Source organism: Vespa velutina, chromosome 8 (assembly GCF_912470025.1).
Source record: "Vespa velutina chromosome 8, iVesVel2.1, whole genome shotgun sequence".
Taxonomy (NCBI): domain Eukaryota; kingdom Metazoa; phylum Arthropoda; class Insecta; order Hymenoptera; family Vespidae; genus Vespa; species Vespa velutina.
Window position 1 is genome coordinate 173,924 of NC_062195.1, and position 21,526 is coordinate 195,449.

At 37.0% G+C, this 21,526-nt stretch overlaps 4 protein-coding genes across 6 annotated transcripts; 2 read left to right on the forward strand and 2 right to left on the reverse strand.

The window, feature by feature from the left end:
• The first annotated feature begins 8,885 nt into the window (after positions 1-8,885).
• On the forward strand, positions 8,886-13,702 carry LOC124950962 (facilitated trehalose transporter Tret1-2 homolog). The gene is made up of 10 exons (XM_047498576.1): positions 8,886-10,030; positions 10,131-10,308; positions 10,502-10,637; positions 11,695-11,903; positions 12,053-12,322; positions 12,399-12,621; positions 12,740-12,936; positions 13,014-13,193; positions 13,308-13,442; positions 13,536-13,702. Exons 1-10 carry the CDS (start codon positions 10,014-10,016, stop codon positions 13,608-13,610), a joined length of 1,620 nt encoding a protein of 539 aa, XP_047354532.1. The 5' UTR covers positions 8,886-10,013; the 3' UTR covers positions 13,611-13,702.
• A 170-nt stretch (positions 13,703-13,872) lies between these two features.
• On the reverse strand, positions 13,873-16,789 carry LOC124950966 (enolase). Of its 2 annotated transcripts, none has more exons than XM_047498587.1 (7): positions 16,641-16,789; positions 15,974-16,070; positions 15,692-15,865; positions 15,444-15,601; positions 15,074-15,374; positions 14,714-15,000; positions 13,873-14,630 (listed from the first exon to the last, which is right to left on the reverse strand). In XM_047498587.1, the coding sequence occupies exons 1-7, from the start codon at positions 16,760-16,762 to the stop codon at positions 14,309-14,311; spliced, it is 1,461 nt and encodes a 486-aa protein (XP_047354543.1). In that variant the 5' UTR covers positions 16,763-16,789; the 3' UTR covers positions 13,873-14,308. The 2 variants fall into 2 exon arrangements, with proteins under 2 accessions (XP_047354543.1, XP_047354544.1); XM_047498588.1 differs by lacking the exon at positions 16,641-16,789 and adding an exon at positions 16,590-16,635.
• A 206-nt stretch (positions 16,790-16,995) lies between these two features.
• Positions 16,996-20,009, forward strand: LOC124950965 (tRNA pseudouridine synthase Pus10). Its single transcript, XM_047498586.1, has 7 exons — positions 16,996-17,640; positions 17,718-17,825; positions 17,959-18,266; positions 18,377-18,588; positions 18,654-18,779; positions 18,922-19,114; positions 19,188-20,009. The coding sequence occupies exons 1-7, from the start codon at positions 17,500-17,502 to the stop codon at positions 19,606-19,608; spliced, it is 1,509 nt and encodes a 502-aa protein (XP_047354542.1). The 5' UTR covers positions 16,996-17,499; the 3' UTR covers positions 19,609-20,009.
• Positions 19,219-21,493, reverse strand: LOC124950980 (aurora kinase B). Of its 2 annotated transcripts, XR_007101490.1 has the most exons (8): positions 21,332-21,493; positions 21,093-21,237; positions 20,810-21,001; positions 20,614-20,748; positions 20,346-20,504; positions 20,030-20,261; positions 19,758-19,955; positions 19,219-19,682 (listed from the first exon to the last, which is right to left on the reverse strand). XR_007101490.1 is itself a non-coding variant. In XM_047498626.1 (7 exons), exons 2-7 carry the CDS (start codon positions 21,206-21,208, stop codon positions 19,869-19,871), a joined length of 921 nt encoding a protein of 306 aa, XP_047354582.1. In that variant the 5' UTR covers positions 21,209-21,237; positions 21,332-21,493; the 3' UTR covers positions 19,219-19,868. The 2 variants fall into 2 exon arrangements, 1 of the variants encoding a protein (XP_047354582.1); XM_047498626.1 differs by having other exon boundaries at positions 19,219-19,955.
• Positions 21,494-21,526: the final 33 nt, after the last annotated feature.

Genomic DNA, 21,526 nt, shown 5'->3' on the forward strand with positions numbered 1-21,526 from the left:
GCGAGTCTTCTCTTTCTCGCGCTAGTAAATTCATAGAAATTGCTCTATTCTACGAAGTTGACTTTATCGCTGAATAGACAGATTTTCTCTATCTCTCTCTGAAATTGTCCGCAGATAAAAATATTTAAATGTTAAAACAAACGTTCAATAATAAGCCCCTTCGTTTTTAGGGATCCTCTTTCGAAAATAATGTAATAGAAATTTCATTCGAGTGTAATAACGAATATCTATTTTAAAAGAAATTCTTCCGTCGCCAAATTAAATATAACGCGACGATGGAAAGAAATAGATTTATCGAGTCTGGTAAGCATCGCTCAACCTGTACTCAGGGAATATCTTGGAATAATTAATGCCAATCGTCGAATAATAGAAAAACTATTTCAAATACTGGATCTTCTTTTATTTTCCCTGGCTTGTCTTTCCTCGACTTGAGGATAAGACCACGTAACTCGTCGAAATGTCAGAAATATCTTTTCCGAATCATAAGCAAATGTTGTAGGTATAAAAAGATGAGAAACTAAGGTATGTACCTATCTATGTATACCTATCTATCCGATGTCGCACATTTGTTGATATATATTTATTCCCTCGAAGAGGAACAATAGGATAAATTATCGTTTTGTTACGTGGTAAACATATACACATACGTATAACACATACGTATTATACAACAACGTATGGATAGAACACTTATACACCTCGCTTGTGTTTCCGATGAGAAGATAATGGAATAATTGGAATATAAATAATATGCGCGTTTTCGAAATATTATTAATTCCTTTGCGAACTTTCTACAAAGGATTAATTCAAAGTTTTACCAATCGCATTAATTCTCGTTGTTTTATAAAATAATAAAACATACCGACGAGAATATTATGAGATCGAATATTTTTAAAGAATAACATGATCGAGCTTGTAGAGGATGAATTGTTCTCTTCTCATAAAGTATTATTAACGGAATACACGAGAAATGAAATATACACCGTTTCGGCCATATCGCGTAATCAGTTCTAAACCGCGTTATATACAAGTATAATTAATTTATACGTTTGGCGGTAAGGATCTCATTTAAACTTCCGTATCTGTTCATGATCGTATAATGAACTTTCGAATATTTCAAATAATATATAAATATTTCGTTTAACTTTACGTCTCGTCTATCTAAGAATAATGTGTGAAAAAAGTACTCCGAATAATATACGCATACGAGGAAGGATCATTTGAGATAAGTAATATTTTCTGACCAAAAATATATTTCCATCCGGTTAAAGAAATTTTATCGCTATAAATATAGTTATAAATTAGTGTCGCTTTGAATATCGCGCGACAAACGGACCTTTTATATAAACTTAGTCGAATTAGCTGAACTATCGTCAGACCAAAGAGAGAATTTTTCTCGTTATAAATATTGCGCGCGTTTAAAATTAAATAGATAATAATGCTTCGTTATTTTATTTCAAAACGAAATGAGACAATTATACCAGTTATACTATAGGTAAAATTCTTCGTTCAACGACGACTGATAGAAAGCAAAATGATAAAACAGTTTTTAAGGTTAAAAGGAGGCGCGGAGATAATTACAATTATATAAATCTATTTAGCCTTAAGTTATTACAATTAGCTTCTCTCAAATTTTTTCTCTTCCCACGTCAACCGTATTTAAATAGAAATGGGCGTGCCTATTGCTTAATAATTTCATTCGAAAGGAGACAATGAGAGAAGATTAAAATTTTGGAGAAGAGAAAAATTAAAACGATGGAGAATCAATCATGGAGAATCTTGTTAATTATCTGTTAATATACCTATTTTGTTAAGCTACGCCATATTGACCATCGAGTATCGAAGAGGTAACACGGAATGTCGCCTTCCGACGGTATAAAAAAAACTCTTGGATATTTCTCTAATATCACTTGTATAAAGTTCTCCTATAAATAAATTCAAATTTGTGAATATAAAATAACAAAGGGATTTTCAATCGTCGTTACCTATGAAAATATTTCAGGACAGAGATATAATTCGAATAGCGAGATGCGTTCTTGACGGAAGGTAAGAATTTCTTTGACAATTAGAAAATAAATAATCGATAGTAAGTAATAGAGAGAATTTGGAGGAGCCTTTTTCTTTTGGACGTGTTTTTTGGAAATACGGAAAGAATAAGGGAGAAAGTAAAAGCACGGCAAGATCGAGGGACCTAACGTTGTGCTTACCGCTAAAGGACTCTAATATCCCACAAGGTTAGTATTACCACGATACCACTTAAGAGTCTCCACTTTCCTTACAGTTCGTTCTATCTCTCGGATAAGCTCGAAACCGAGGAGGAATGAAACCTGTTTCATTCTTACGTGTTAGCCTTGAATATAGAGAAATGAGAATGGGAGGATGAAGGCGGTCCGTGCGAATTCGAGATAACTTTATACCTTTTATTCTATTACATTTGGAGCATGAATGAAAACTTTTCTTCTCTTTTCCTCGTCCATGCGCATTTTATATAGGATAAAAATGATAGCTACAGCGAGAGGATTTTCCGGCCACATGCAATTCCGAGATTAATCCGTCGCGCGTATCCTGCGGCTCGATCTATCGGGGTGTTTTTTCGGAAAAACGAGATACTTTTCGAGAACGCTTTCGATCGTTTAATCGAAATCTCGAACGATAAGAACGACTATTCGAGACAATTCGACGTGTCTCTCTCTCTCTCTCTCTGAGAGAACACGATTCACTCGATAAGAACTCGTTCAGAGTTCCTTGCTCCGTGGCATTCTACTCGACGCACGTAGACATTATGAGAAAATTGAGCAAATTTACTTGAACCAGGATAACCAAGCTTTTTCACATTCCGTAATATCACGGAAAGGATAAATGATAACGACGAGAGTGGTAAAAAAAAGATAGAAGAGCGAAAGGATTGAAGCGTACTTATATATCTTGCCTGTTTCATTTGGCAAAAGAGATTGGATCGTAAACTTATTTCGCATACCTATTGGGGATATTATGGGATGATGTCAGCAGTACGCTTAGACGTGACAACGAGTCTAAGCTGAGGCACATCGAGCCAAACATTTTGATTTTCTAATAGCCTAATCGAATTATGTTTCATTATCACTTTATGATATACGAGATGGCATTCTGTTAAACCGAGACTGTAGAAATTTTCTTGGAGGATCCACGATAAACTAACGATAAACGTGAGACTCACGATTATAATTTAGCCGATAAGTGATATAGATAAAGTGGTCGTGCAAGTGAAGGACTCGATTTATAAGGTCTTAATTTTGATAGTAAATTATTACAATTTCTGCGAATGAAATGTTATGGAGAGAGAGAGAGAGAGAGAGAGAGAGAGATAGCATCGATAAAGTGATCTCCCTTTAAAGACCATTAAGTACAATTCTATTCAAGGTCACAAAGAGCATTATCCTTGACACAGTTTTGTATTTCAACTAGCACGGAGGTTAAAGACACTGCCAGTCATTATCCGATCGTCTTCGAGAGCATAAATCTCTATTAGAAAGCAAAGTTTTATTCGAAAAAAAAAAAGAAAAAGAAAGAAAAAAAATATATACCTATTAGCCGTATTAATCTTTTCTTAAAGAGAAAATATATATATATATATATATATATATACACATAGTAGAACATATTTTTGGCACGAAGGGAAGAAAACTGTAAGAAAACGGTTAGGTGGAGTATCCCGAAAAAGATTTTTCTTCGTGCACGCTGGCCGATGCTATCGTAACGTTGAAAAATTCTTCCCAATATTTTTCGTCGGACTCGAAGATACTCGCGAGAAGATGTCACGAAGGAGAGAAAAAAACAGCGGAAGGAGGAAAAGAGAATGACGTGCGAAAGAGGAATTCAAAGGGAAGGTAGAAAAAGATAAGGAAGAAAGAAGAAAATCCACCCTTCGATCTATCGTCTCGAGAGACCTCACGGGTATAATATTTTTTATCTCTCACCTTTGGACTTAAGTTGATAAAATAAGGAAAAGAGATCGATGAGATACTTGGAATGTTTGTGCCATATATTTATCTGCAATTCATCCTCGATTAGATCACATTTATTAAACTTTGTCGATTAGGAATAATTAATCGTTCGAAGGAGCGAGGATATAAGAGCAACGTATGTGGTACATACGTAGAAACATCGATCGTTTGAATTTCTCAGGCGCACTGCGACCGACATGGTTTTATAATAAATATCGCGTAGTGATACAACGCAAAGAGAATTTTAAAAAGCAATGGCGTGCAATAGTATCCGCGTAAGTACTTATATCCTGCACCGCCATTGGGAACGATCCTTTCCATTACCTTATCCATTTAATAAATACTCACCGAATTTGATTATTTCCAATCCACTCATTTTAATCGCTAACTCGATAAATACAATTTCAATACGTAGCCGTAAGCATAATTCTTTCCTCTCGAGCGATCCGTATATATAAGCGGGGAAGATATCGATTAACGAGAGACGAGTGAGGGAGATGTGAGATCGACGAGAGGTAATTGAGATAAACGCAGGAGGAATGTTATAACAGGTTTGGATCACAAATCGAAATTATCTTCGAAAGCTTCTACGAGCGTTAGCGTTAGGTTCCTCCTCAAAGCATACATAAAGTATATGTCAGCTTTGTGACAAATGTATTTGTTCCCGGATGATCCTCGTTGAACATTCGATTTACTCGTTCGCGTTACTAATTACGCCAATTCGAGTGAATTCGTGATAAAAGGCGCATTATATAGATAATCGAGCTAGAACGATAATGAAGCTTTCGTCCGTTACAAGAATCGAAAGGTTTAGAAGAATCTGGCGCTATTAGCAAGTAAGTTTGACTCGCAAATTCGAAAATAAAGATGAAAGAAAGAAAAAAGGAAGAGAAGAGAGGAAAGACGGTGAAATAGGAAATCTCTGTCGGATCAATCGAGTGGTCTCGATTGTCTTGAAAAGAAAAAAATCTATTGCTTGTTACTAATGGCTTCGGGTCGTTCGCTCGTCCATTCGCATTGATCGAATGATGTTTTCGGAGGTGGTAGGTGAAGGGGATCCGACCGATGAAAAGGAAAACAAAAAAGAGTCAATCCTTCGAGATTGGAGGAAGAAAACTTATGGTCGAATTCACTTCAAGAGAATCAGGATCGATCGCGATAAAACGAAATAGTTGGATAATTTCGTCGCAAGACCGTGAATTTTCTTTTCAATTAGCGCTCAATCGTTTAAGTTTCGTCTTTAAGCTCGAGGTAAAGGCGAATGCACTTTATGTTAAAACTTTTAACGATCTCACTCTTACGTATATATGTATATATCCCAAGTGCTTGCCAATGCAAGTTTTGGTCGTAAGTAACGACGCTTATCCCAACGCTTTCAATGTCTCATGTCGTTGTTGTTATTACTTTTCGTCGTCGGATATATCGTATATATCGTAAAATTAGTAAGTTCTACGAATTAATTTTTCTGCCTATTTCCTCCTCTCTTACGTTTTCCTTCTTCTTAGCTATTTCTTTCCGAAACGATAACGGAAGATCCATCGTTGGGATGTAAACCCGTCGAGCAAGTTCCTTGATCCATTTCATCAACGGGAAAACCGAGTTCTCTACTCGAAGTATTTAACTCCTGCGGGAATATCCCAACTCCTTAATATTTTCCGCCTCTTACTCGTTTATTTATACGCAAGTCTTCTCGTTAACGATTCTCTCCGAGATATAAGAAAATATCGTTTAACTCTCCGACGAGGGATGAAAGCGCTTAGGACGATCGATTCGTGCATCCTCCAAGCGTTCTCGACTCGGATATTTCTCTTCCCTTTCGTTTAGGAGAACGAAAGATGAACGACGAGTGATCGTGCCATCGACAGTCCTCCTCTCTTTCTCCTTCCGAAAGCATAAAAATCGACGATTTTTACGAAACGAGACGGAGATTTCCTTACTTTGAATTTTATTACGAATTCGTCATATTTCTCGTATTTCAACGGCATCTCTCCCTTCATGCGCCGTAATTGGTCGAGTTTGTTTGCGATCGAGTAAAAAGATGAATAATCGATTCGCCTAACCTTGTAATCGAGCATTCGTTTCCTCCTGCCCTCTCTCCCATTGGATATCGATAAGGTGATAAAAATGGGAAGTCGTTGGTAACAGCTGAGGAAAATAGAGTAGACGCGTTTAGTCATAAAGTCCATCGAAACACTGCCACGTGACTCGTTTCGAATGATTTATCAAGATAGCCAGCCAGAAGGGATAATAAAATTGGCGTCATTCGTCGTCGTATCGCACACAAAGAAATCTCTATTCTCGTTGCTCGTCATTGATCTAAGAAGAATCTCTTTCCCCTCCATTTTCTCTTTGTTTCTTTCTCTCAAACAGGATACGCTAAGGTTTCCTTTCGCTTCGTCCAAGTGCCATCTTCGATAAGTACTTTGCCGCAAGAACGAACGAAGAAAAGGATCTCGGCAGGCAGGCAGGCAGGCACCCTTTCCCATTTTCTTCCGCCAACACGCAGCGAGATAGATAGAAGGAGTTTCTTCTACCCTACTACGACGATGTTCTTCGCGTAAACGCGTAACCGTGTGTTTGTGTGTTTGTGTGTTCGTGTGTTCGTGCGTTCGTGTGTTCATCTCCACCACGCCCCTGTTTTCTTTTCTCTCTTTTAAACGCCTTCGCACTTTCGCTCGAAAGTACGCTCCAGTCGTCTCTCTCTCTCTCTCTCTCTCTCTCTCTCTCTCTCCCTCTCTCTCTCTCTCTCTCGATGGATCGTAAAGCGGTTCGAAGAAGTGCTGAAAACGCTTTACGTCTCTAAAACCGGACGAGTTAACGAGAAGTAAGAAAACGTCGACTCGTATATGTTCTGTCTACATACATATTATATTTATATCGATACTCGGATACACCAAGTTCATGCACATAAAACAAAGTTCGCTAATCGATTCGATAGAAATATCTGTCTCCCTCATCGACGAGCCCATTTATCAAAAGGGTCGTCGTCGTTCCCATCCTCTTTCACGATCATCGGCCAAAATATTTCTTACGCATTGTCGTTCGAGCCGAGTGATGGATGATGGCCTCAACTTCTTACCCGACTAAGATCGCGTTGTATGTCTTCTTGTTGCTTGAACAAACGCTAAGAGATTATCGGCGGTATCGATTAGCTCTATCGATTTCCCATACCATTGTTATTATATCGTCTCGTATGTACCTTACAAGGTATAGACGTGAGATGGTCGTTCGCAATGTAAATACCAATGGGATTATTGATAGGTGGGTGGGCTGCATTCAGCGAGCTTCCTAGCCGTCGCGTCGGTTAATAAGGTAAAACGAATCGATGACAAAAGTACGTTTCTTTCTCTACGCTTTAGCAAGTAATAAATTTCTCTGTTCGCAAGATGAAATATGTATCTCGCGAAAGGAGAATTAACGATTTCGCAGCAGCGGCTATTGGCACATCGCCATAACGTTTCGCAAAACAATGATCGCACGTACGAAGCGCGACCGAGGAAGAAGAACAGTGTGCACTCGCACAGTCGTACTCGCTTGCGATCGAATCAAATTTGTCATGAACGTATGCGAAATTGGCTATGTACCCATATCTACATACGTAGATACGATGTAGACAGGAAGTGAATTTCTAGGTATAATCTAGGTATATGTCGAATCTAGGTATATGTCGCCTAAAGCGTCTCTCGATGAATGAATTTTTATTTTAATTATACGTTAATAAGAAGCACGTTCCTAACGACACCTACGGAACATCCGATCGAATGGGATTTGAAAATAATTTCTATTCATTCGGCCGTAATGATTCGAAAGCGTTTTAATTAAATCGTGTATCGATCGTACGTCGTAATCTATTCGCTCGGCTATTCGTAAATAGGACAGATAGGTTTGTTTTTTCAACGCATATTTCTTTATTCCATATCGATGAAAAATAAATTACTCGGGTATCAGTATAAATATCTTTCTATTTAATTCTTAAATATTAATCTTCTTTCGAACTATCAGCACGCGATCGTATAGATTGTAATAGATCCGGGAGCGAAAAGATTTTTCGAAAGGAAGACTTTTGCAAGGCGCCCTTCTTTTTATCTCCAATCGAGATAAAAAGATCTAGCTGGAGTGTCCCATTTTTTCTTCTTTTTCTTCTTTTTCTTTTCTTCTCTTTTTCGCGCACGAGTTTCTCGCGAACGAACTCTCGTTGGGCGAAAATCGATTCGACGAGCAACGACGCCGTTGAAAGGAAGAAGAATCGAGAAACAATGTTCATTCGTGTCGTTGGATCGTGCAATGACGAGATAGACGAGAATATCCGTTGTTCGTCGCGTATATTTTAGATACGCAATATCTTTGAAAGAAGAAAAATTCTGTCGTTGCCGCGAGTATCCGTAACACTGTGTTCAGTCAGACTCGGTAATCGGTCAAGTTGAGCCGTCATCCTTGTCGTCCAGTTATCCGAATATCGGGTCAAGGTTATCGGGCTCTAATGGATCAACACCGATCCACCGTGACTCTTGATAGCCGGCAAAGAAGAATTCAATGGTTATTATCTCGGAAATGACTGTTCGCCGTTCTGACCCTGCCGAAGAAATCAAGGACGAGAGAACGTTCTCTTTACTTTTTCTATCTGATCGTTATTAAGCAATGGGCATTCATTTATTACGTTACACTACGACGATAAGACATACAACTGACTTCGCCATAACTGTCGTTAAAAGCGATTCGCATTGCTTTTAACAATCGCGGTTTAGCGTTCGACAAGAGAAAAAAATGTAACATGAAGTAGAGATTATCGTGGTGACGTTTAAATAGCAGTCGATAATTAATTCTCGTCTGCTATTTAAACGTCTGAAAGCATCGAATGTGAATTTCACGAAAAAGGTATCGTAATATGTGTTTTACGCCTCATAAACTATATATCCGTGGTCACAGTATAAGATGGGAAACGTTAAATATATATTGAATTAAAGCAGTATTCGTATACGCGCACGCACGCTCTCTATCTATCAAGAGATAAAATCGACTTGATAAAGATTTCATTCATTGCCAATTAGCGATTCGAATATCCTAAGATTTGTTCGCGAAGGTCAACTAGCTAAGATCTTCGATCGTCGCCATCGTCGTGGCGCTTGACTCCGCGTGTAGGCATAAAAGAGACACGAGAATCGCTCGAGAAAGGGACCTTAATCAAAGTGAGCGGTTTATAAGAGGGCGCCCGACAAATGTTTCACTCACAGTTCACCGAGCAGAGTCCCGCGAGCAAAGGCAAACGGGATAAGGCAAACGTCGCTCCTTCATTATCTTTACATTTGCGCGATCTATCCTTTTGTCAAAAATATCTCGTCGTAGAGAGGATTTTTTTCAATCGATATTCATCAAAGTGCATCTTGACCAAGGAAACGAATCAAAGAATTGAGAAATCGAGCCGACTTTCTATGTTCTTCTGCACTTTTTTTCCAAAGTGTTTTTTTTTTTTTTTTTTTCTTTCCTCATTACGTAAACGAACAAGGAGGAGCTAACTAACGCGATATTCGCGTGATTAAAATCGACTCGACCGTTCGTTGTAAATAATATTTGACGCGTATGATACCCGGATTAGAATGCGTTAGAAAAGATACGGTGGTAAACCGGAGGTGAGGTGTTAAAAGAAACCAACGTAATTTCGTTTACCTATCAGAAATTTCTTCTATCTAATAACCTTTTACTCTTTGAATGAATGCGTCGTTAAAGCGGCATATCGCGGATATAAGAGAAATTGCTATTCGGTCGAGTTGAGTCATCGCCGACAAGAAGAGATTCTACTTCAATGGCATTTAATTAGGATAAAAAAGATGGAAATAAGTTAAACGGACGAACGTCTTGTGGGTTTGTCGCGAATGGAACGACAACGGAAAGAAATCCGAAATGCTTGGGCACCGACATTGATATCGCAAAGATCGAGAAAAATCGAGAAGCAAGAGTGACGGTGAAACTCGAAGAGACAATCTATTGATAATAAAGATCGGAAGGAAATTTCAATACTTTTGCGTCATCACCATGACGCTCGATAAAAGGTAATTACTACAGAGAGAGAGAGAGAGAGAGAGAGAGAGAGAGAAGCAAGTTCATTCCCCTTTAAAGTTCCCCGTTAAATTAGATTTATTCGATTCGCAGCGAAGAAAATCAGTCCATGTTGCAATACAGTTCGAGAGATTATAGCAAAATCTCCAAAACTAAGGATATCTACGAAGACATCGAAAATAACAACAGCTGTACAAACTTGGACGATTTATACAAGGTGGAAAATGTCGTAACTCGATACACGTCGAATCGAAAAGCTGTCTTTGCACAGGTAAAAAGAATAATCTAATCCTGCCTTTTTCACTATTCATACTTCAATATTTTTCGACTTTTTAATAAGAATTTTCAAGCTCTATTTAGATTCGTACGAAATGACGGGCTTATAATCGCAATTGTTCAACGAACGATTCTTTTATCCGATCGACAAGTTTTTTCGTCTGAGATAATAATCATTGTTATTGCAGTGCTTGGTAGCCGGTGCAGTTTTGCTATTGGCAGCTGGTGCCGGCATGCCCATCGGTTACAGCGCTGTACTTTTGCCACAATTGTCCGCAGAAAATGCGACTGTGTACGTGGATCGTGAGCTTGGATCGTGGATAGGTAAGTAATCATAATTTTCTTCCTTTTCATCTCTTCGATAAATGTCAAGTTTGTGATTTAGATCCGAAATAGAACGTATCTATCTATATATATATATGTGTGTGTGTGTGTATATCTCTATTGGTCTTCGGTGTTAACCCGTAGTTGCGTATAGCAACTTCTCGCATGATCTTAATCGTAAACGTGACTTCTATTCTCGCTCGAGAGACCTGTGATTCATCCATCGTCGGCCGAGGCGAGAGCAACCACGAGATTATATGAGAGAGAGCATCGTAGAGTTGGGAATTGGACAGTTGGACCGTGACCCACTCGCAAGTAGTTGCTTTTTCACGGGGATAATCTGCTATAGGCCGCGATCATTTATCACCGACGATTAGCATCGCCGTCAAGCGTGAGAGGTCTGCTTGCGATCGGTAATCCGCAACCAAGGATCATCCCCTTTGTTGAATCGACGAATGTTACTCGTAACGGTATTTGGTCTAGCGGCTCGAACAAATTATATTACATGATTTAGCATTAAAGTCCAATTAGATTAGTATTCTTTTAATATCCGATCTTATATCGAGAAAAGGAAACGGAACGGAACGTAAAAGCCGAACGATTCGACAATTTCTTTAATTTGATTAAATCTTTACATTAGATCTTTTGAGAAGTGTCTTTTCTAAAAGGCTCCGACATGGATAGATGGGTAAACCGATTGCATTCCTTGAAAGGAAATGGGGACACTGCGGAGAAGGAAGGAATTTAACGTTCTTTTAGTCTTACTTTTACTCTCTCTCTCTCTCTCTCTCTCTCTCTCCCCCCCTCTTTCTCTCCCTACGCTTATATACGGTTCCATAAAGGGCATAATGTTTGCTTGAATGTTTCGACGATCCAGAGAAGATTAAGATCCATTAAGCGATCTCGACGAGGTTCAAGTAATGCGAAAATTCATTGTTCCCATTAGAAGAGAGAGAGAGAGAGAGAGAGAGAGAGAGAGAGATGAAAAAGTAAAAAGACATAAAGTAAAAATATTGCGAGTAATTGATAACCGTAACATGAAAAAAATTGTCCACAGCATCGGTCCATAGTTTGGCGACTCCGATAGGATCGCTCCTCTCGGGTCCGTTTCTCGATACATTAGGCAGACGAGGATGTCTGCAATTATCGGCGATACCACTTTGCCTCGGGTGGATAGTGATGGGTTTTGCAAAAAACATTCCCGCTTTGCTCGTCGGCCGAATCGTATCCGGTTTCGCAGTAGGATTTATGGGTGTACCGAGTCAGGTAAACGAAATTAACAGAATTTTATGTAGATATTTTTACATTTGATTTGGTACCATATTTTTCTTTTTTGTCAACGATATTCCTATATGACAAAATTATGTTATCAAACGCATTTATAACGTGTTATAAAGCGTTAATTGTGTTAATAGGTACTAGTAGGAGAGACCGCCGATCCAGGACTACGTGGAATTTTAGTGGCCAGTTCTTTCGCGGCCTACAGTTTTGGTATACTTTTGATTTATGCTTTTGGTGCATCCTTCGAATGGAACGTCGTTGCTTTTTGCGGCACCGTTTTACCCGTCGTTGCATTTATCTCCTTCTCATTCGTACCGGAAAGTCCCGCTTGGTTGATCAGAGAAGGAAAGATCGAAAAAGCGAGAAGCGCTTTATTGTGGCTGAGAGGAGGCGACATAGAACGGGTAAAAATAATACTTTTAACGTCCCATTAATTTTCTTATTAATATTTGAAATAATAATCTCTCGAGTTTCTACTAGATGAACACGGAAATTGCTATATTGGAAGCCAGAGGGAAACTCGACATTGGAGAGAAATCATTAGGAACGTCATTCGGTCAACGAGTCTCCTCGACGTTATCCATTATCGTTAGTCCTAACGTGCTCAAACCGTTGTCCATTATTAATATCTTCAACGCTTTGCAATTAAGCAGCGGGACGTACGTAATAGTATTCTACGCGGTGGATCTCGTAGGAGACATCGGTGAGTTAACAACGGTGGTACTTATGACGCCGCTTATCAAAATTAGAAACCATTACATTTATTTGAAGAAAAATAAATGAACATATTACGTTTGTCACTTTCTCCCGTTGTCATACAGGTGGCAAGAGTGTGGATAGTTATGTAGCCGCAATAATAACGGCATTGACAAGATTCTTTTTCAGTCTGCTAGCTTGCGTCTTATTACTTAAAATTGGCAGACGAAGTCTTGGTATTTTTTCAGCGATAGGCACGAGCTTGGCTTCGCTCGTACTCGTTGCGTATACTTCGTTAAAGAGCGAAGAATCCGATATGGATGTAAGTCCGTTTGAATCGTTAAATTAGGATTGCGTCGCATACGTCAGGCATATAACAGCGTACGTTTTATGTTTCAGGCATACGTTCTTGGTATATGTTTGTTTGCTTACGTTGGCGCCAACACCGTAGGCTTGTTTACCCTTCCCGGCTTGATGATCGGTGAATTGTTACCGCAAAACGCTCGTGGCATCGCCGGTGGTTTCAATTTCTTTATTTTCAACTTTTTACTATTCCTTGCGACCAAATCTTTTCCAACGGTACATATGCTTTTCATCATTTCTATTTATAATTTTTCAATTCTTTGAAAATAACACCCATACGATGATAACTAATAAGCTTTGGAACAATATTCTATATTCTGAATATCGTAGATAAATAATGCGGTAGGCATAACCGGTGCCTTTGCTATTTTCGGTATATCCGCTTTGTTAGAGGCAATTTTCGTTTATGTTGCACTACCCGAAACGAAGAATCGTACGTTAGAAGAGATCGAGGATTATTTTAAGGTGAGAACGAAGGATAGATAATCGATAACGCAATCGTCCAACCTACGAATAAGCGAGTCATAGCATTTTCTTCCTTCCTTCTTTTTTTTCCAGCAAAGTAATCTCCTTTGGATAACCAGATCGAGAGGACAAAGGCGGAACGATGGAATTATCCTGAGGCACGCTTAATATCTCCATCATTTCGTCCCGTCGTGTGTAAATAAACGCGTCCTTTAATTTATATCCATTTCGATAACTTCTTTACGATATTATATATATATATATATATATATATATATATATATATATATATATATAATATATTTTTTGATAATTGTTATTAATAACAGCGGGTTGTATAAATATACGATTAAAATGTGTTAATGATGTTGAAAGGGTACAAGGATACAATATTTGACAAATCCCATTGCTTAAAACGAATCGATACCTCTTTCATAGACATTACTTTTATTTATCGGTTCATTTGCACAGATATGTTTCTCATAACAACGTTTAACTCTTCTAGAGGATAATCATAACAATTTTCTATTCTGTTTAATGAAACTCGGTTTTCCATTGGATTAACCCGGTATATAATATTTATCTATCTTTCGAACAATATGATCATAAATATAACGTTGGACATTAATATTTACTGTATCGATTAAATTACAACTGAAATGGATTATTTATTGTTATAAAAACAAAAAACAATCGAACGAAAGAAGAAAAAGGTCGGCGGTAGAGTACGTTTAATCTACGTAATGAGGCTGTTTCTAAAAATATACGTAACACGTCGTGTTATTACGTAAACTTAATCACTTTGATGTACTTTACAAATGAGCTTCGTAATAAGGCGCATAACATAGACGACGACATTAGGCTTTTTAAGCATGTGGATTACGGAATTTCTCTCCGGCAAATTTGGCTGCTGGTCCAAGTTCTTCCTCTATACGAAGGATTTGATTGTACTTGGCTAAACGTTCGGAACGACACGGTGCGCCAGTTTTAATTTGACCGGTCGACAGACCAACGACCAAGTCGGCAATGAACGTGTCTTCCGTTTCTCCGGAACGATGGGATACCATGGTGCCCCATCCATTTTCTTTACCGTATTTGTGAGCATTGATAGATTCGGTAACCGTACCGATTTGATTGACCTTCAACAAAAGGCAATTGCAAGCCTTCTTCTCGACCGCTGTCTTGATTCTGGAAAAAAAAAAAAAAAGGAAGGAAAAAAGAAGAATATAGTATATTTAGCTTCCTCCTCCTCCTCCTCCTCCTCCTCTTACCTCGTCGGATTTGTCACAGTGAGATCATCGCCCACTATCTGAATAGGAGTAGCAGCTGTCATGGCCGACCAGGAATCCCAAGCATCTTGATCGAACGGATCTTCGATCGATACGATTGGGAATTCTTTAACAAATTCCAAATATAGGTTTTTAAGAGCTTCCGGCTCCAAATACGTACTAGGGTCGGACTTTTCGTTCTTGAAATCTAAATCGTACTTTCCGTTTTTGTAAAATTCAGATGCGGCTACATCCATACCAATCTTTATCTTGCCTTCGTATCCGGCTATCTACGAATTATGATAACACCGATTGATTCGATCGTACGATCAAACGACAATTCAAAGCACTTGAAATTCTCACCTTAATGGCATCTATGATCAAATTTAAAGCTTCTTTGTTTTCCAAAATATTGGGAGCAAAACCGCCCTCGTCGCCAACAGCAGTAGCGTCCAAACCAAACTTCTTTTTAATTCCTGCTTTGAGATGATGATACACTTCGCTGCCCATTTTCATAGCTTCGGTGAAACTGGAGGCACCCGTTGGTAAGATCATAAATTCTTGCATGGCCAATTTATTGCCAGCATGGGATCCACCGTTGATTACATTGAAAGCAGGAACCGGTAAGATAATTTCTTTGTTTCCAGCCAATTCTGCGATGTACCTATATAATCGACGAATAGAAATATATCGACTCTAACGTTTATATCGATAAATATTGTTTCCTACGCACTTATATAATGGAATTCCTTTCTTGGCAGCTGCTGCTTTGCAAACTGCCAATGAAACACCTAAAATTGCATTGGCGCCTAGTTTGGACTTGTTAGGAGTTCCGTCTAGTTTAAGAAGGAAATTGTCAATTTCTGTTTGTTGGGTAATTTCCAGGTTGGCCTACGAAAGTATTCAAGATTTGGTCAATAGGCGTATACAAGTGTACATATAGTAGAGAGCAAAGTCATGCCAAAGAAAAAAATGTTAAACCTTCAATAATTCAGGAGCGATAATACTGTTAATGTTATCTACAGCTTTGCATACAGACTTTCCATGATACTTTGATTTGTCATTGTCTCTAAGCTCTAGAGCTTCGTGGACTCCAGTAGACGCGCCAGATGGTACAGCGGCACGGAAAAGACCACATTCTGTGACTAAGTCGACCTACGAATCAAGCGCATTATTTCTCCAAATTGATAATAATAATCGATAAGATGGTAATCTTGAACGAACTTTACAAACATTAGAATTTTCTTAAAAATATATTTTTACCTCCACAGTTGGGTTACCACGAGAGTCAAAAATTTGACGTGCCTTGATACTCTTGATAGGCATTTTGCTGATTATATCGCAATTCAAAGTTGAAAACCTAAAACAAAAAGATGATGACACGATTATACGTGCGATCGAGATATATATATATATATATATATATCAAAGTCCGTTACGGCGTGCACAGATATATTTTGGAAAAACAATTGTTCTACGATTAGGAGAAATTACTAAGGAATGAGATCACAATGTTCACGATATAATACTTCGTCAGAGGCCACCTTCGAATAACTTTTGACCTTGGCAAGGTCAACGCTAAGAAGACCACTTGAATGTACACGTACGAGTGATAAAGATAAATCTTGCCTTTGAAAAAATTGCCTTTTTCGAAAACGTCTAGACGGTATAAATAAATCACGATGGGAGAAAAATAAATGACACAAAGTATCTTTTTCGAAGTTTCGTATTGGCCATTGAAAATTCCCGGCACACAAGATTCTATTCAGCATGACGTTGATCGAGCGTTAAACGATCTATTAATCGACATTTCGGTTAAACGCGATCCTGATAACGATGAAATGAAATGAAATGTTTGATAAAAAAGAACAAGTTATACTTTTTTTAAATGACACTTATGCAATAAACGCAATGATGTCCGTCCACTTACCGAGCGCAACGATCTACTCTAACGACAGTACGAAGCAGAATGAAGTAACAGCCTATTGGTATTCTCGTATCGAATCTTATTTCTAATCGACTTTTATCGATTGCCAACCAACAAAGGAACATCAATTGATCTTGAATAAGCTGATACAATGAATAAATTGATAACAAATTAATAATTAATTATTCGTTATATATGATATATCATTAATCTTATATTTCGAGACGATTTCAATATATTTGCTGACGTACGAGAAGCTATGTCCGGTGTTTTTAAAAACAAAAGCAAAGAAATATATTTGAAATCTATTTCTATTCTTTGGCGCATTGACATTTCTTTTTTTTTTTTTTTTTTTTTTTACCGACATACTAAAGTAGACAAAAATGAAACTATTTAAAACAAAAAATAATAACATTCGAGATTTACTCTTTATTTTCATTGGCTGCCGATAAGTCGTCTCTTTTCTCGCGATTGGTTATCATTGGAATATTGTTCACGTCATGATTTAAAAGGGATTGCGTTAATCAAAATATATTTAATACAAAGTTATATGTTGCAACGAAATTTTCTTCTTTCGTTTATTCGAAGGTACATTATACATTATAGATATCATAACCTAAGTCAAGCTTATTTAAATCTTGGCGACGTGTGTGGTGTGCTTTACGAGGTTTACCTTATCGAAGATATTTCCAAAGATCAGTATAGAATTTATATCGATTTCTATCGTATTTCCCATCTATGATAAAATGAAAATATCCTTTATAAAGGAATAATAAAAGGGGTCTATTTTAAAGATTCGATAGGATATATTAATAGTTGAAAGTATTGCTATTAATCATAAGATTGAAAAAGAATATTACCAATGAGTTTCATTCTAACGGAAGAGGAAAGAAGAATCTTCGATTTATTGAGGTTAGAAGGATGTTGTTTAAGATGTTGTTTACGCTTCACCGGATGCAGAAATGCTAAGTATTATCAAGATCTTGCCGAATTGAAGAACCTTGTATGTTGTTTATTTCAAATTAATCTCATATATTAATGAGTCATGAGTACTTAGTTTCTTAACCTATGATTTATTAGGTACAGTATTCGGAGGTAAATAAATTATACGGCAAGGAACAAGCCCTTCCGTGTATCGCATGTTTAGGCATTCTTCAACCTAAAGTAGAAGAACGTGTAATAGAAAGAGTAAGTCGATGGTAAATATTTACCGTTTATTCCTTTCTCAATGAAAGCATTAGAAATGTAGTATAAGTACACATGTGTAGGCAGCACCTACTACGAGGTCTATATATTTTTGTCTTTTTTTCTTTTTTTCCAGATTATAGAAGAAGTGAAGAAGGAAAACTACGACTGTTCGACCTTTACTTGTGCTTTAACCGTACCGATATCTTTGTGTCTCAGAGAAAGATCATTGCACATTTATATCGGCAAAAAGTTTAATCTAACTAAACCAGACTTTACCAATCTCAAATACAAAACTCTCAATGTTAAGGACATATGGAAATGGATTGCACTTCCTAGATTGGAGGATACCATAGGAAAACGTCCAGATTTAACGAAGCCATCTCCATTTTTACTAGAAATTTGTTTTGTATATGCCTGCGACGAAAATGAATGTTGTACATTGTAAGTTATCATTGTTAACATGTCTATATTATTATTATTATTATTATTATTATTATGATTATTATTATTTAAAATGCTTAACCTACAAATATATTTGTATATTTTTTCAGATTAGACAAATTGGGAAATAATCATAGCAAATGTTCAGATAAGAAAAGAAAGTATGATTACAATAAATACAGTAGAAAACACATTGAATCTGTGATGTCTAGTACAACGGATGAAATATTTGAAAAGTATTATCTATTTCCACCGGCTCAGCCAGATTCTTTTATAAATATTGGAAATGTTTTGTGCTCTCACAGTAGTATCTTCGTAGGAGGTAATTAACGACATTAATAATTTTTTTAAAAGATAATCGAGCTAATTGCGTTGTTCCTTCATTAGGACGCTATAATAAGCTTTCGCGACAACTCAGTCAAACGCCTTGGTTCATCAATGGGGAAAAAAAAATGGAAACATCTGTGCAAGACATATTATGCGAACCCATTGCTAAAGCCGTTAAAGCCGAATGTAATTTCATAGTTTAATAATTTTTTAAATATTGTCATATACGATTACGCGTTTTATCTAACGCACCATGCATACATACATACATACATATACATATATATATATATATATATATATTTATGCACGTTATCCTTTTTCATAGCAATCAAATTTTTATCGTCTGGAAGAGAAGACGTTGATGTAAGAAACATACATTCTGGCAGACCATTTGCAGTTGAATTAATAAATCCTCGAATAACAAAGATAACTTCTGAACTTTTATCGAACTTGGTTACCATCATCAATGATAGTTCTACGCAAGTTAAAGTAACGAGTAATTTGAAATTACTAACGAGGTGAGTATCTCGACAATTGGGTATATACGTGTATATATTATACTCTTGCACATTTTGTACGATCTGTTTCTAGGGACGATTTAAAAAAATTAAAAGAAGGTGAAAATGTTAAAACAAAATTTTATCGAGCACTTTGCGTATGTCGCAGAGCACCACAAGACGAATCAAGCCTTGAAACTTTAAATAAATTAAAAAACGTGAAAATAATTCAAAAAACACCGATCAGAGTTCTTCACAGACGTCCATTGACTCCCCGTGTACGTTTCATATACGACATGCGTGCTCGTTGGGCGAAACCGCAGGAATTACCAAACGCACCCATAGACGATAACACTTTTTTTGTATTGGACGTAAAAACCCAAGCAGGTACTTATGTCAAAGAATTCGTTCATGGAGATTTTGGACGAACAAAGCCAAGTTTATGTGATCTTTTGAATACGGAAGTAGATATTGTAGCATTAGATGTTACAGGCATCAATTTAAATTGGCCATAAAAGATCGTAGAATTTAATTCTCCTTCTGTCCATCTGAGAGGGCTTATAAATGTATATCGCGCGTCACATCGCATCTATAATAGTGTATAAAAATGTTACGGTTTTATACAAGAGGACGGTATAATATATATATATATATATATACATACGTATGAAAAATAATTATGCATTTATACAAAATGAAACATAACGCGACAACTATCGATCCATTATATTATTAGTTATATTACTTTATATGAGACAATGTTTGTAAAATATCATTATGGATTATCCTTATGTTCTTGTATCCAAAAATGTTTCTTTACAGCTGCCAGTGATATTCTCTCAGAACCTTTCCTTTTGATTAGCTGATAATTATTATAAAAGAAACGCAAATAAAATGTTCATATGGTGGCAATTTAGTTTAGTTTAAATGTGTTACCTTTGAAATAAGATCTTTGGCACCGGGCGTTATTTGTTCTGGCCATTGTATATTTAAAGTCTTTATTTTAACGTAAGTTTCTTGTTGAGAATCGCTGAGGAACGGTGGTCTGCCGACTAGAAACTCATAACAGAGTATCCCGAGGCACCAATGATCGACGTATATATCGTACGTTTGACCAGTCACCATTTCAGGAGGTAAATAATCCAATGTTCCACATAATGTACTTCGTCTACATCGATAACATATTTATAAGTATTAACATAAGTTAAATATCGTGGAAAGGACACCAGTGATGAACATCTTTTAGACTTACTTTGACGAAGGTGCATGAACCGACCATCCAAAATCTGCTAACTTTACGTCACCGTTATACGTAAGCAATAAATTTTCAGGTTTTATATCTCTATGGATAACATTATTTTTATGGCAATATTCCAGAGCATCGGCTACTTGATACGTATACTTGGCCGAGCTGAAAGAAGAAGAAAAGAAAAGAAAGAACAAAAAAACCCAATGAGAAAATGAAAATGTCATTCTAGTCCGTCATAATAGCCAGTTGTAATATTATCCAAAATATATACAGATGTTCGTTAAATCTTTCTCCGGGTTGACGCTTTAGCTCTTTATAAAGTTCTCCTCTTGCAGCAAATTCTAATACCAAGTAAATTCGTTTGTGGTCATGGAAATAAGTTAGCAATTGAAGAATGTGGGGATGCCTGTAAAGGAAGAAAGATGTTTAATTTGTAATTAAACGTTTTAAATTCATCATCGATTTACCGTAAATGCGACTGTATCTCAATTTCCCGCATAACTTGTTTCTCAACGCGACCCTTTATTAATTCTATTTTGTAAAGAGTTTTTAAGGCTATCATATAACGAGTAGTCTTTTCTCTAGCAAGATAGACTCGGCCAAACTTTCCACGTCCTAGAGGGGCCCCAATTTCAAAATCATTCAAGCTCCATTGATATCTGCAAAGTGGGAAGAATGAAATTACAAAATTTCTTTTTTACTTTGACGCATCAATTGGAAATAAAACTTTACAAAATCTTCGTGTCGTACTTATGATCGCGCCCTTCAATATGCTCTTGCATTTTATACAACGTGTTTTGCGCCATTTCCATATATTCTGGAGGAATGTTTGAAGATAATTTTAAATTTTGGAGCATCAAGGCCATGTTATCGTTCACTTTTATTGCTCAATTTTCTGAAATAGAAGCAAAACGTGTCAAAAAAAACACCGTCAAGCAATATTTATTAACTGGCTAACTCTGAGGACACAATACAATGTAACGACCTACAGTTTTTAACGTAAATCTATAAAAGTGTCCTTAAAGGAAATAATGGAGAAACTTGATTCACTTCGAGAAGAAACTTGATAAAACTCGAAAGGGACGCGACTTCTTACCACCGACGAAACCAACGTCCCTCTATAACTGATATTTCAAATCTACCTTTCTTACGGTGCAGGATATTCAAATGTTCTAACCGCCGTT

Bases quoted from the DNA above. Each gene is read 5' to 3' on its own strand.
- LOC124950962 (XM_047498576.1), top strand. The intron at 10,309-10,501 runs GTAAAAAGAATA...TTGTTATTGCAG, and splicing joins GAAAAGCTGTCTTTGCACAG to TGCTTGGTAGCCGGTGCAGT. The intron at 12,622-12,739 runs GTGAGTTAACAA...GTTGTCATACAG, and splicing joins GGATCTCGTAGGAGACATCG to GTGGCAAGAGTGTGGATAGT.
- LOC124950966 (XM_047498587.1), bottom strand. From the start codon at position 16,762: ATGTTCCTTTGTTGGTTGGCAATCGATAAAAGTCGATTAGAAATAAGA. The intron at 15,375-15,443 runs GTGCGTAGGAAA...TCGATTATATAG, and splicing joins AAAGGAATTCCATTATATAA to GTACATCGCAGAATTGGCTG. The intron at 14,631-14,713 runs GTAAGAGGAGGA...TTTTTTTTCCAG, and splicing joins ACTGTGACAAATCCGACGAG to AATCAAGACAGCGGTCGAGA.
- LOC124950965 (XM_047498586.1), top strand. From the start codon at position 17,500: ATGAGTTTCATTCTAACGGAAGAGGAAAGAAGAATCTTCGATTTATTG. The intron at 17,641-17,717 runs GTATGTTGTTTA...ATGATTTATTAG, and splicing joins TTGCCGAATTGAAGAACCTT to GTACAGTATTCGGAGGTAAA. The intron at 18,589-18,653 runs GTAATTAACGAC...TTCCTTCATTAG, and splicing joins CAGTAGTATCTTCGTAGGAG to GACGCTATAATAAGCTTTCG.
- LOC124950980 (XM_047498626.1), bottom strand. From the start codon at position 21,208: ATGGCCTTGATGCTCCAAAATTTAAAATTATCTTCAAACATTCCTCCA. The intron at 20,505-20,613 runs GTATATATTTTG...TTCTTCTTTCAG, and splicing joins GAAAGATTTAACGAACATCT to CTCGGCCAAGTATACGTATC. The intron at 19,956-20,029 runs GTAACACATTTA...AATAATTATCAG, and splicing joins CCAAAGATCTTATTTCAAAG to CTAATCAAAAGGAAAGGTTC.